Source organism: Talpa occidentalis, unplaced genomic scaffold (assembly GCF_014898055.3).
Source record: "Talpa occidentalis isolate TD23 unplaced genomic scaffold, MPIMG_talOcc4v2.1 talOcc4.6, whole genome shotgun sequence".
Lineage (NCBI taxonomy): Eukaryota > Metazoa > Chordata > Mammalia > Eulipotyphla > Talpidae > Talpa > Talpa occidentalis.
This window is the reverse complement of record NW_023604972.1, coordinates 91,482,174-91,496,344: the sequence shown is the minus strand read 5'-3', so window position 1 is coordinate 91,496,344 and position 14,171 is coordinate 91,482,174. Positions and strand designations below refer to the sequence as shown.

The following is a 14,171-nucleotide window of genomic DNA, read 5'->3' as shown; positions in this document are numbered from 1 at the left end:
TTGCCAGGCTCAGGGAGGCTTCTGATTTCAAAGAAGATGACTAAAACAGATGAGCTTAGGGGAGGGGCAGGCCCAAGGGTGAAAAGGTCATGTAGTCCCTGGGAATGTCCTGCTGACCTCTCTCTTCCAGGCCCAGACAGGTTCCAGAGGTAAAATGAACAGCCAAAGCACCACCAGGACTAGCTGCCCATGTCTGCGCAAGGGTCCCTCATTATTTGGCCAGGCTGGGAACTCTCTGCCATCCAGGGATTGGGAGAACCATCCCAGCAGAAGATAGCGGATTGGAACCCACACAGTGGATGCTAGTTAGAAAATCACAAGTCAATTATGTGGGGCACATTCCTTCCTGATATGGTACCCTCAAGTATTAGTTTGCATTTCCAAATGGGTGAAGGTGTAAATTCCTCCCTAATTTGCAATTTACAGCAACTTAGATGACTGATAATCTCTAGACTAGAGACACTTAGCAAGGATGACAACATCAGGTAGACAGAGCCAGATTTTAGAAAGTGGCTTTCTTTCCTTGAATCTGCTATCTGGCTAGATCAATGGCAGGTGATCTAGGGGGTGGGTGGGGCCAGTCAATAGAGGCAGAAGATCCATCTCTATAATTTCCTAACGTTCTAAACCACATATTACAATCACAGTCCCCTTTCCTCATATTTTTCAGAAATTTAATTGGGCCTTTCAGCAGCAATCTTGCTTATGTAGCTCACTCAGATCTGTCCTAACTGCAGAACCTTTATTTTTCTTGTCAGCACAGTCACCTTAATTGTGGGTACTGAAAATGCCCCACCCAGCTCTGTTTGGTGCCACATGATTTTCTTTGAAAGGCCCTGCCGTAACAGTGAGACTTGCTGGGTATCCTTTTCTAAGTAAACAGGAAATATCACTATTTAAAAAAAAGAAAAAAAAAAAACCCTCTCCTCAGCACAAATGCTAAATAATATGCCAACTTATATTTCCTGTGAGTGTTGAATTAGGAACAGGATCTATTTCTTACAGCAGCACAGTCCTCTTCTTTGCTTCTAAACCTTCAGCCAGCAGAATCTCAGTGAGGCCCAGCTGACTAGGACATTTTAAAAATGCTTCCACTGATTTTTAGAAGGCAGTAGCATCACAGTTAGGAAAGATTACATGGGGGAAGAAAAAAACCTGTGCAAAATCACACTGAAGGGGCAAGATGGTACGCATCTACATTTTAGTCACAGCAAGTATCAGTGTTCTGCTATTTGACCACCTTTCTTGAGCTGAACAATCTGAAGCTTTGAGTCAGTCGGGAGCATGGACACAGGCGATGGTTCTTCTCTGTCACATTAGGACCTGGGTTCGTGTGTCAGGAAGGCGCAGCCCCACCAGTCCCCCACACACGAGCACAGTGGAGGCCAGCAGGATGGGGATTGCTTTGGTGATGCCAACCAGGGAGCCGAATATTAAGTTTCCAAGCACGGCCGCTGCTTTGCAAAGTGCATTCAAGAAGCCAAAGCCTGTTGCCCTGCAAAGGAAAGAGATATGGTCAAGACTCAGAAGATGAATTCCAAGACTCCAACTCGAGACATCATTGTCCCATAGAATAATTTTCAATGTCTTCCAGTAGACTGTTGTGTATTTCATTGGAGAAAATAACTAAATGCTTGTCAGCACATCTGGAGGAAGAGAAGCCCAGCTGTTGGTCTGGTTCCTTCAATTATCTGTTGACTTCTCACACAGATTGATTCTTATTTAGCCCATGAGTTCCGATTTGTTGCGAATAGAACGAGTAAGGAAATTTAAAGGAGTAAGACGAATCTCATCTTTTTCCCAGAGTTAAATAAAATAAAAATTCCTGACATCTTTAGATTTATTTATTTATTTCATGTTTCCTCTTAGCTTAATGTGAGTTTTTAAATAACTAAAGCCCATGAAATCTTCAGATATAATTCTGGGTGACTGGGTTGTATTCCTCATCTTTGGGTACCATGGAGATGAACTCACATGCTCTTTTCCAAATGTTTTTGGTAACAGGAAGAAACTGAATATTGAACTGGGCAGTCCACAAGATAGCTAGTATGCCACTCAGATCCTCTCTAGAGTTGTCGATGGGGAAGAAAGTCCAAGAAAATATCACAGAGGATCAGAGTGTGGGCCTCCAGAAGACCTTGCTGACTCCACTGGCATTTAAGGTGTGCAGAGGGTGTATATGTAACTCACCTCCCATTTCTTAAGACATTCTTTGAGAAAGAAATAATTTAACACCTTTATGCACATGTGCTTTTGCTGTGGTCTTCTAGGTAGCAAAACTTAAATTTTGTTCATGAAATGAGAATACTGAGAATACTGATACTATTCGTGAGATACAGTATGACATCGTGAGATAATATGAATTCTTCTGCTTTGGATATGCTCACTGTCTTTTTGTCTGCCCCTGGGTACATATGTGTATTCAAGGCACATCAAATGCAGGGTAATTGTTGGATATATTTCTCCCCTCCAGAGAGAAACGCATTTTATATGATGCAAATGCAGCATTGAGCGCACCTCTTCGATTTGTAAATTCGTAACTATGGGTTTTCATTTGGTCAGTTGTAACAACGGCTTCTCACTACGTGTGCTGTTCCTAGTGATCTTTCCTATTACACACTCCTCTTCATAATCCGGTATCTATAGTGCTTTTTAACTAACTGTCCTCTTCCCACATCACAGAGAAGGAGCAAGCACTCTTCCTTCAAGGCAGGAGCTGAGCCTCTGAGCTGGTGCAGAGCCAACGATGTTTTCTCCTAGGTCAGACCTAAGAAAGGGCAACCATGTCTTTCTTTTTGGCCAAGACAGCTAGGGTCCTCCCTGGTGGCGCAAGGGGTTAAGATGCAGCACTATGAAGGGATCCCCACCCACTGCAGCACAAGTTCGATCCTTGGCGAGGGAGGTGACCCACATGGTGCAGCAGACCTTTCCTGACTCGCCCGCTGCTCTCCTCAGCAGTGTATTTCAGTCAGCCTGCCTGTTCTGTTCCCCACTCTGTCTCTGGTGAATCCTCTCACCCCCCATACTTCTGGCCTGTACCTCAGTTCTTATATGCATAAATATTTTTTTTTTCCAAAAGACAGCTAGGAAGTAGGGTAAGCAGGCTCCTGTAGCGTGGCAGTTACCAACCGTTTGGAATGTGGAAGGGGCATAAGGCAATCTGTGACTGACAGACACAGACACTTGTTAAGAGGAAGGTTAGCTATTTTTGCATTCTTCCTTTTTCTTTTCGGTTTGTTTTTGAAAAAAGAGACTGGTAATAGAAACACCCACCAGAAGATGAAGAGATTTAATATACTGATAACTATTTTCAAATGAAGTTGCTTGAGGCTACATGTTGGGTACAAAAGAAGACTGAAGAAGAAAGACAGCATCATCCACCGCGCACCTGCCCACCACCCTCCGTGGAGATGATGCCACGAGGCTGAACGTGTACTCTTTTCATTTTAAAAAATTAATAGATTTTTTAAAAAGTTTTAGGTTTACAAAAGAAATTGAGAGAAAAGTCCCTATAAGCTTCCACACCCCTCCCCTCACCGAGTTTCCCTATGATTAACATCTAAGTGCTATAATTGTCATATAACACTATTGTTATAATATTAACATCTTTGTTATAATTTATGAGCCAATATTATACATTATTGTTACCTAAAGCCCGTGCATCATGTTGTACATTCTGTGGACTCTGACAAATGTACAATGGGATGTATCTACCACTACAGTATCATACAGAATAAGAATTTCAGTGCCCTAAATCCCCTGTGTTCTCACTATTCATTCCTCCTACCCTCCTCCTAACACTTAGCAACAACCGATCTTTTATGTGTCTCCATAGTTTTGCCTTTTCTGGAATGTCATATAATTGAAATCATACAGTTGTGTAGTTCTCAGATTGGTTTCTTTCACTTTTTAAAAACTACATTTTTATTTCTAGATTCTAGAGTCATAAATTACCAAATATATCTTAGAGTAGTAAGATGAGCTGTATTATTCTGGGAGAAATGGTTAGTATGTATGTCACTGATAAGAAGAAGGAAAACATTCTTCTGTACGAGAAGTCATTTTACGTTAAAACTGCAAAATAACCTCAACAAAATTTATATCTGGGTTAAAATAACACTATTTTCTAAAGCTATTACCCCCTGGTATAATAATTCCCGACAACATAAAATAGGGGCCACTCTCCTGAAATCACCGAAACTGTAATGGGGGGGAATAGATGACTCGCTGAGATTTCTGGGCAGCACTAAGCAAGATGACTCAGGAGCATCTGGAATCTGAAGGCTTTAAAAAAGATGATCAAATCCTTATTCTCCAAGAGTTTCTGGTTTTATTTACCAAACAGCACCAGTTCTTCGGATGAGAATCTCGAGTGGATGCAAAGCATATAGCCTTCTTAAATTAGTCCTGCATGCGAGAAAACATGACTGTCCTTTCCTTGGATAAGTCAATTAATTCCTTAAATACTTGCAGCTGCAGGGTGTGATTTTTCTATGCAACAGAGGCATATAAGCTGTATTAGAAAAATCAGTGGCTCTCCCTTGGGGGTTATCTGTTTATAAAGTAAATAAGCTTTTCGTTTATTCATTCCCTCCTGCTCAAAGGAAGAACATTAACTTCTGCAGACAAGCAAAATGCAAGTCACCTTGTGTTCATAAAGTCCTTTGAGGGTAGGAAGCCCCCACAAGCTGACTTCTCAACAGCAGGACAAGCTACCACATTATTTTTCAGGCCAAAAAATGTCTTCTGCCTTCTCTTAAGCAACAAGCAACACAGAAAAAGATGAAAGGATTTGTCACTTTCTAGATCCTCCATCCCTTGATTTTCTCCAACTCTCTTGCTCAAGCTATTTATTTATATCCTTAAAATGGAAATTCTTACTCCAACAGTACCCTGTGCCTACCTTCTGTTACCATATTTCCCGCCTGAGAACCTGGTGCTGCTGCAGGGGGCTGCCTTGCTGCAGTACTTGGGCTTAGCTGATGGGGAAGATGGCTCAGAGCATCCCAGCACTGAGACTGCTCTGAGGCTCCTTCTCCGGGACCTTCACAGTTTAGTGGTTCGTTCAAGTTCATTTATGTCAGTTTCTGTTTTAATTGGTGGCAGGGAAAAGGAAATGGTTGGCTCCATTCTGGACAGAGTGAAGATAGATCTGTTTCATTTCAGCCTCTTTGGTTTTTCTGACTTCAGGGCTGGGTTGGTAGTGGGCTTTTTGAGGCTCCTGGGAAGTGCTGAATAATAGCAGCACTTAGGCAGTACCTGACACTCAGTACACACATTGGCTGAAATATATTTCATAATGATGAAATTATTAGGAAGGAAAAATGCTATATCTGAAAAGGATTGAAATGGTGGGGGATCCAGATTCAGCTCTTGGAACCTGCCTATTTAAGGGTAACATGTGAACACACTCTTTGTCTAGCTTAAATTTTTGGAAAGTAGCTTTTTCTGGACAACTCACACCACTGGGTGTTAGGAAAGGATTATTCAGGACTCAGCATGGGGCATTTGGAAAGTACAGGCAGGCCTTAAATCAGGAATATATTGTGACATGAAGATTCATCTGGAAGTTGGTTGTTTATTTATTTATTTATTTATTTAAAAAAGATTTTTATTTTTATTTATTTATTTTATTTATTTATTCAAGCACTGGGTAGTCAGAAGCGTGGGAGGGTGAGAGAATTCACCAGAGCCAGAGCGGGGAGCAGAGCAGGCAGAAGGACCGAAGAACACTGCTGAGGGGAGCAGCGGGCAGCAGGAGAGGTCTGCGCGCCATGTGGGACCCTCCTCTGGTGGCCGGGGAGCAGTCAGGGATCGAACCGGCGATGCAAAGGCTGCGGGTAGCTTTGCAACCCGGCGCTCAACCACTGTGCCACCGGGGAGGCCCCTGGAAGTTGGTTATTTAAAACACAATTTCATTTTTCTCATGGACACAATATTATAGAAGATGGCTAGGCTCCCAAATTAACTCCCCAAAGTTACTTTAATACTGAATCCATCTGAGCTATCCTACCATACCAAGAGTGCTGGAAATTCCTGGAACATTTGTCTAATAAGCAAATCTGTTCTAATATAGTTCTGATTTACACTTTCTCCTATGCATTTATTCATTCAATAATCATTCATTAAGCATCTATTATGTGCCCAGCACTGTAGTAGGCACCTCAAAACAAATAAGGTGAAGTTCCCTTTTGCATTAAGATAGGTGCAAAGAGGTCATGATAACACAACAGACTAACTGTAGTGATAAAGATGCCCACGGGCATTATGGGCAGAACAGAGGCTAGGAAGTTACCTCAGACATGAGGGAGGGCTTCTCAGAGATGACAGAAGGGAACAGACCTGATCTTGAAGGAATACAAGGATCTTGCTGGTGAGGACGGAATGTGGACTGGGTGTCCTCTGACTCTCACAGCAGACTCACATCTCCCTAACTTATCTCCCTAGCCCCCACTCAGGTCTGACACAACCCTCCTCCAAAGGCTTAGATACTCCTTCAAAGGTTTCTCAAGTGCCAACTGGCCTGCCTACCCTCAGTCCCCAAACAAGTCTCCCACTTCCTCATATATTGTCTCCTCAACATGGGGTCATGATCGCAATCTGGTTGAACAAAATACATGGACATATACAGCTGGGGCCTCACCTGGTGGTGCTCGAACCACCTATGGGTATCTTTAAAACCTACTGGTATGGCAATACTAATACTGATGGCCATGCCCACAGGACTTCTGACCTCACTACTTAACTCTACCTGGGGTCCAGGCATTGGTAAGTTTCCGAGCCTTGTGCGATACTAAGGTGAGGTACTCTGGGGCAGAGAACTCTGCCATTACCCAGAAACATCTTTATTTTTTAATTGATTTGAATTTACTGTTATATGTTGAAGGAACCTACAAAAGCAAAACATCCACTTCACTCCTCCAACAAAGGTTTTCATTTCTGATTCCCTTAGTGGGCTTCCAGTCATGTCCATATTTGTACAAATCATAGGACTCATAAAATTTTGCTTTCCACCCCCCCTCCCAATCATTAATATAATTACCCCATGTTTATGTTTTATTTAAAATGAAATGAGTTTATATGGAATCATGATTTCTGCAACTGTACTGTTGAGTTATTTGGAGCTTTCCAAATTTGGGGAACTATACATGATATTGCAATGAGCACCTTCATTTTGTTTATTAGGGAGTCTCAGGCAGTGTAACACAGGGGAATGTTTACCATGTGGGTGGGAGAGGTGGAGGGCAACAAGGTGAGCTGTGATCACAGGAGAGGAACCCAGCACAGAGGCTTTCCTCTGTCTCTGCCCCTATGTATTAAGCTCTCTTGTTTACCCTGCCTTCTCCCAGCTCATTTTCACCAGAAGAGTATGTCACCTAATCCACCAGTCTTTCTCAGTTGTCATAAGTTGGACTCCCCACATCCATGGAGGCCCTCCTGTCTGCTCCTCTCTCCTCAGAGCTGGCACTATGCATCTCAGTGTGCACATCTTGGGGTGCAATCCTTGCATTTCCTCACACAACCCTCTTCAGGACTGGCACAGGTATGCCCAGGGTACCTGTGAACTGAGGAATTCCAGATATTGTTGGCAGTCTAATTCTGTAGTGGGCAATTTAATAGGCATTATTGGGTCATGTCTGTTTATTGATGCCAGACCATCGCTTTATTTTTTTCAGAGAAAAAGACCTAATTCACAATCTAAAGTCAGAGAAGACAGAATTCAGTTGCTTTCTGATTTTCAAAGGAAGAGTGAATTTGTCTCATTCAAGTAGGAAGTGGGTATATATTCTGTGTGCGGCCTGGGCATTCTTAACCTGAGAAGTGGCACCTGTACCACTGCAAACAGGACTTCCCTTGCTCATGCCTTAGTGAAGGGCCCAAATAGAAGTTATGACCTGAGAGGAAGCCCTGGACCCAAAGTAGCCCTCCATCTCGCTCCCAACTCCACCACCACCAAAGTTCTTCCTGGTGCCAGTTCCTATTGAAATCCAAATATCCATGTGCAGGTAATAATGGAAACCTTTGTGTCTTATCATCTGTCTGATAAATCTAGTTAGGAAGTGAGGGCCCTGGCCAGGGTAAATAACAATGGAATGAAAGTGAGCACTGACTGGGAGGCAACTGGGAGTTCATCTAAGGCCAATGTTCATGAACTTGGCTGTATATCCCAATTACCAGGTGAGCTCCTTAGAAATAGGCTCAAGACTTACTGGAAGGAGGCAGATAGGTCTGTGCCGGAGTGGCCCATTGAGCACACCTCTGGGTTTGAGGTTAAATGATCCAGGGCAAGTTACTTCCCCTTGCTGTGCCTCATTTCCCCTCTCCTGAAAATCTTGTAAGTCTACCTATGCCTGTAGGGTTGGAGTGAGGATTAAATGAAGTTAATGAGATCTAAATACTCAGCCTGATCTAATACAGTGCCTGACTCAGAAAGGTGACAGGACCATAATACCCAGCTATTTTCTGGCAGTGTCTGCACCTGAGCTCAGGTCTCCCCCACAGTTAGAAAAGGGGAGAGTAGCATAGGGTCTCCAACTGGCAGTGCTGTCTGGGGGAGGGGTGCTGTCAGGTGAAGACTGGTGGTTACAGACTGTGATGGCCAAGTGGAAGAGGAACAGAGAAAGGCAGCAGAGAGGGCACTCAGAGGACTGCCACCTCACTGACAACTGCCCAACCTGCTTGCTGGGAGAGCAGGGAGTGCAGACAAAGAGGGAAACAATAATCCACCACCAGCCAACTGAACCTTAAAAAGCACATTTCATTCATCCATTCACTCACCTGGAGTTACAACAGTAAACAAGGAACACAAAACACGGTGTGCACTCGAGGAGCTACATTTTCCTGAGTGATATATAATATACAAGTAAACATAAAAGCTAACACTCTATGTGGTCTAGGTGGTAATTTATTTTAAAAGTACAAAAATACAGACATATATTATATATGTCTATATTTATGTGATCTGAGTCACTTCAGCCTTTCAGAAAATGTCAGGTCCTTTTTGTCTCTGCAGTTAGGAGTCGAGGATGTGGGGGGTGGAGGTTATATGACCTCCAGTATTTTCGTACTTTTAAAATAATATAATTTATTTTCAGTACAAAGAAAAGTTGTCTAAAGGACTATGGGTGCTTGGATGTTGGGTGTGGTATGGTGACATACATCTGAGGAGGTGTGAAACTATTCTTCCAAATGTATATGTATTCTTGTACACCAATGTTACCTAGGGTATAACTAAATAACCAACCAACTAACTAGCTAAGAGAAGTTATCTCTAATGCAGGCCGATAGAATTGAAAGCACATTAAAGGGCCTCCCTGGTGGCGCAGCGGTTGAGTGCTGGGTTGAGCGCTGGGTTGCGAAGCTGCTTGCAGCCTCTGCAGTGCCGGTTCGATCCCTGGCTACCAGCGAGAGTCTCACATGGTGCGACAGACCTCTCCTGCCGCCCGCTGCTCCCCTCAGCAGTGTGCTTTGTCACTCTACTTGCTCTGCTCCCTGCTCTGGCTCTGGTGAATTCTCTCACCCTCCTGTGCTTCTGACTGTACCCAGTGCTTGTATAAATAAATAAATAAATCCTTAAAAAAAAAAAAAAAGAAAGCACATTAAAGGTTACTAGGGCTTTAAGTATCATTTTAAAATTCTGCATGAGGTTTTAAAATGGAGATGATTTTTCACTGCTGATAGAAGTGGTGCTCAAGACCTGTAATTGATTGGAAAGAATGTTCTGCCCTTAGCACAAGAGACAGACAAGTACCCAGCAACCTCCAACTGGCGAAATGCTATGGATGGTAAAGACCAGATGCTAGACTGACTGATCATGCACCCCAACACTTAAGAGCCTGTTCTGCTGCCTCACTGGCCTCAAGTATGGTGGTTCCATCAGCATATCACAATGCCAGTGGCTTTTCATGCAAGGGTTTATTCAGCTCCCAAGGGTGGAGCTGGGCTACCTTAGTGTCAGGAACAGGTTGAATGACTATTCCAGGGAGCATCTTCACATTTGCTAGGATTTGCTTCCACTGTGATATACCACCTGGGGTGAGGTTATGAGCGAAGGGGTCATATAACCTCCACCCCCACATACCCAACTCCTAACTGCCAGAGACAAAATAGGATCTGACATTTTCTGAAAGGCTGAAGTGACTCAGATCACATAAAATATAGACATATATAATATAATAAGGCCTATTGATAAATAAAGTAGGGTAAAGGGACATGGGTGAAATACAAGACGTTTGGATAAGATAGTTGAAGATAAGATTTCTTAATATCAACAATCTTCATAAAGTAAGTGAAGGTCTTTGTGACTATAGATTAGAATGTATTTAAGAAAGAATCAAAGCAATTGCCATTATGGAACACCATGGTGAAGAATATTCTACAATTAGAAAGATGCTGAGATATCATTTGTCTCAATCTCCTCATTTTGTCTCAAATAGCTGACTTATAGTTATGCCGATGTCCCTGAGGGTACATGGCTGTTTGGTAAGAGATTCAGGATTAAACACCTTTAAGATTGGGATTAGGGGGGAAAAGAAAGAGGAACTTCCCCAGTAACAGTCCTAAAGGGAGGAACTTAGGTTGGTTCATTCTGGACAGATGTACTGACTTCAGCTCATCAAGCAAGAGGCCATTTTCCACAGTGACAGCAGCAGCTGCCAGGGACGAGCAGGTGGCAACAATCAGAGTTTTACTTTCAAATCCTTTCTGAGGTCATGTCTGAAACTGCATGCATAAGGGAGAAGGAAGGAAGGAAGAGTCAGCCAGTGGCCAGAGAAAGGCAGGAGGATGCTGCCGTAGACCCGTGAGGTAGGCTGCTGGGCTGAGGGAGTCTGTGAGGAGCTGGAGACGGGCAGGAGAGCCTGGGTCTCGACACTTGCCCTGAGTCCCATGGAGGAGGGGCCATAAGACACAGGAAGTGTGAGCAGTGGGTCTCCGCCATGTCCATGGCATGGCAGCAGGAAGCCACCTCCTGGATGCAGATGCACATGTAGCCAGATCTGAGAACCAAAATGAGCCAGAGCATGTGACCTTTTATACCAGGTGGGCTATACTTACGACTTTCAGATTTAAAACCTTGACCAAGAAAGGGAGAAAAAAGGGCAGGGGGTGAATGAAGAATGGGGTCAATAGTGGATATATCAGGTCACCCTATCATTATACAATTTTTCAAATTTACTATTTTTTCCCAGTTAAAACAGCAGGTGATGTTCGACTAGCCTTGACCGAATCCAACAAATGGAATTTATTTTCTTTCAGCGTCTATCCCAAAAGAGGGGTGAAAGCAATATAGGTGGTGGTACAACCTTGGCAGGGAGGGGGTGGGGGATGATAAATGATGCTGAAAGGAAGATTAGACCCTTCAGTTCTTTCCCTACTCCTTACCTCTGCAGAAGGGAGAGGTACTAGGGATTACATTTAATCATTAATCACCTACGATGTGATCCATCATGCCTTCATAGTGACACCTCCGTAAAACCCCCAAAAACTGAGTTTTGAGAGCTCCCAGATTGGTGACTGCATCCACATGCCAGGAGGGTGATGCACCCCAACTTGGAGGGACAGAGGCACCTGATCTTTTTGTATCTGACCATTGTTTGCACTGTATTTGTATAAGCATATAGCATTTTCCTGAGTTCTGTATTGTAACAAATGATCAAATCTGTGGGGGTGAGGACATGGGAATTCCACTTGTGGCTGGGTACCCCATTTGTGGCTGTTTCAGAAGTGGAGGCAATCTTTTGATTGGCCCTTTAACTTGTGGGGTTTGGAGCCAACTCCACATAGATAGGGTCAAGAATTAAAGACTTGCTAGTGAGCATATATTTGGAGTCTGAGAGCATCATGAATCACTAAAAAGCTTCCCGAAGAATTCTATTGTAAGAAACTGATTCCTTCTCATCTCCATAAACAAGTTGCATTTTACATGGACATACTAAAATAATCCAGTGGAGATGCACTACCAGCCCAGAGTCCTTACAAGTCTGTGGCTTCTGTAAAGTTGCTTGCGTGTGTCCATAATCTTTTCTGTGCCTTTCAAATCATCATGGGCTTGCCACTGTCCATGAGCTTCTACTGCTGGGGTGCTAAAATGTCCTGAGGGCATTTTTTTGAGATCTCTAAATGTTATACTTATCTAGGATGTTGGGATTTTGAGCACATGAGAATGTTAGCGATAGTTACATAATGGAAAATTATGGTATAATAAAATAATTTTGGTTTTTGTCTCTGGTTTCTGGCACAGAGCTCCTAAAACCACTGGAATTTCCTGAGTGTCTGCCATAGTAATCAGGAACCACTTTTGAGCACACCTGAGTTTATGCTAATAAGGCAACCTGAGGGACCCCTGGACAGCCTCAGGAGTGGGCTACAATCAGAAAAACTGAGGGCTGCAACTTTCAGTCCCCTGACACTGAGTTCTGGAAAGGAGTGGGGGGGGCCTCTTCACAGGACCAGGGTAACATGCAGAGACAAAGACAAGGTTTAGCCTGAAGCAGAAGAGGTGGGACAAGCTCAATCCCCATGACTCTGGCAATGCTGTCTGGAGACAGATGAGCTCTCCAGGGCTGAAGGAATGCACATCATCTGTTCACATGTGTTGAAGTGCTACAGAATGCCGCTACCTGAGAAGGCACCTTGCAGACCTCCAACTCCTTGCCCTGGCTGCTTGCTCTGAAATGCAGCACTGCATTTTGCTGCCCCAGTGACTGAACTGACAGGAATACTAAGGCAGCTTGGTTCCTGGGACATGAGGACTCCTCTGAAGCTGACACTGTTACCATCCCCTTCCCCCTCAAGGCTCACTGAACATTACTCAGTCGAACATTCCTCAATCGCCTGTGGTCTGGGAGCCTCCCGCTGACCCTCCTTCCCTGCTCCTTCCCTCAGGTACCAGGCTTCACCTCCCTCCCCAGCATCTCTCAGCCACTTCCCTTAATGCAATCTGTGCATGTTTAATTCCATATTGTCCTCTGCTTCTTGGAGGATCTGATCTAACACCAACAACCACTTCTGTTTTTATCTAGTTGATGTTTAACCATCCCAACAACAGAAACACAGCAGGGCAGGTCCATATTTTTCAAAGCAAGGATCCAAGCTTTTTGTTTTTTAAATAGATTTTTTCCTAAATAAGGGACCAGGAAAAAGACTAATTATAATAAAGAAAAAAATCAAAATCAACAAGCAACTATAAACCAGAGACACACTGGGGTGGGGGGAGGAGAGGAGGGTTTAGGGTCAAAATAAGGGGGATGAGAATTGTACGGGGAATGTAATCAAAATGAAAATGCATACATTGTGCAAAATTGAAAAATGATGTAAGAATTATTTAAAATTAAAAAAAAGAGAGGTTTTAGGGCCTCCCCGGTGGTGCAGCGGTTGAGCGCTGGGTTGCAAAGCTGCCCACAGCTTCTGCCACGCCGGTTCGATCCCCGGCTGCTCCCCGGCCACCAGAGGAGGGTCCCACATGGCGCGCAGACCTCTCCTGCCGCCCGCTGCTCCCCTCAGCAGTGTACTTCGGTCCTTCTGCCTGCTCTGCTCCCCGCTCTGGCTCTGGTGAATTCTCTCACCCTCCCGCGCTTCTGACTGTACCCAGTGCTTGTATAAATAAATAAATAAATAAATTAAAAAAAATTAAAAAAAAAAGAGAGGTTTTTGCTACAGGGGAACAATCCTCTCTCCGATCCTATGGAGGGGGGATAAACAGCTGGTTCACTGAAAATGTTATCAAGCTCTTTATCATAAAATAAAAAGTTAACAGTCTAGGACATTGCCTTGCTTAATACTGAAGGATTTGTTTTAAATGTTTAATTAATCCATATGTGGGCCCTGTTTGCAGAATGAGAGGTTAATGAAAGTATCTTAATCTTGTTTATGACAGCATCCTCATCCCAATATCCATGGTACCCAGCCCAAGGAGCTTGTCCACAAAAAGGTTGGAGAAAATAGACATTCATTGGGCAGTGGAGGCAAAGTGTGCAGTGGTGTGAGTCTTTCAGAGCTTAATATTCGGGAACTGGTTCACTGGATTAGAATATTTACTAAACAAACAGCCAGGGTCCTTGAGTTGTCAGATTTCTGCAGGCAGCTGATACAGGAGTGCCTAGAGGTTTCTTATAAGTTCTGTTATTCATGTTCAGAAGACATGCAAGTTAGAGTCTGAACATGCAAAGAAT

The 14,171-nt window shown here is 43.6% G+C and overlaps 1 protein-coding gene across 3 annotated transcripts in view; it reads right to left on the bottom strand.

The window, feature by feature from the left end:
* Nucleotides 1–896: 896 nt before the first annotated feature.
* Nucleotides 897–14,171, bottom strand: part of SV2C (synaptic vesicle glycoprotein 2C) — a 385,830-nt gene continuing 372,555 nt past the window's right edge. For all 3 annotated transcript variants that reach the window (XM_054687976.1, XM_037530198.2, XM_054687977.1), the window contains one exon: nt 897–1,495. In XM_054687976.1, the coding sequence (XP_054543951.1) occupies nt 1,312–1,495 (184 nt within the window). In that variant the 3' untranslated portion in view covers nt 897–1,311. The remainder of the gene's footprint in view (nt 1,496–14,171) is intronic.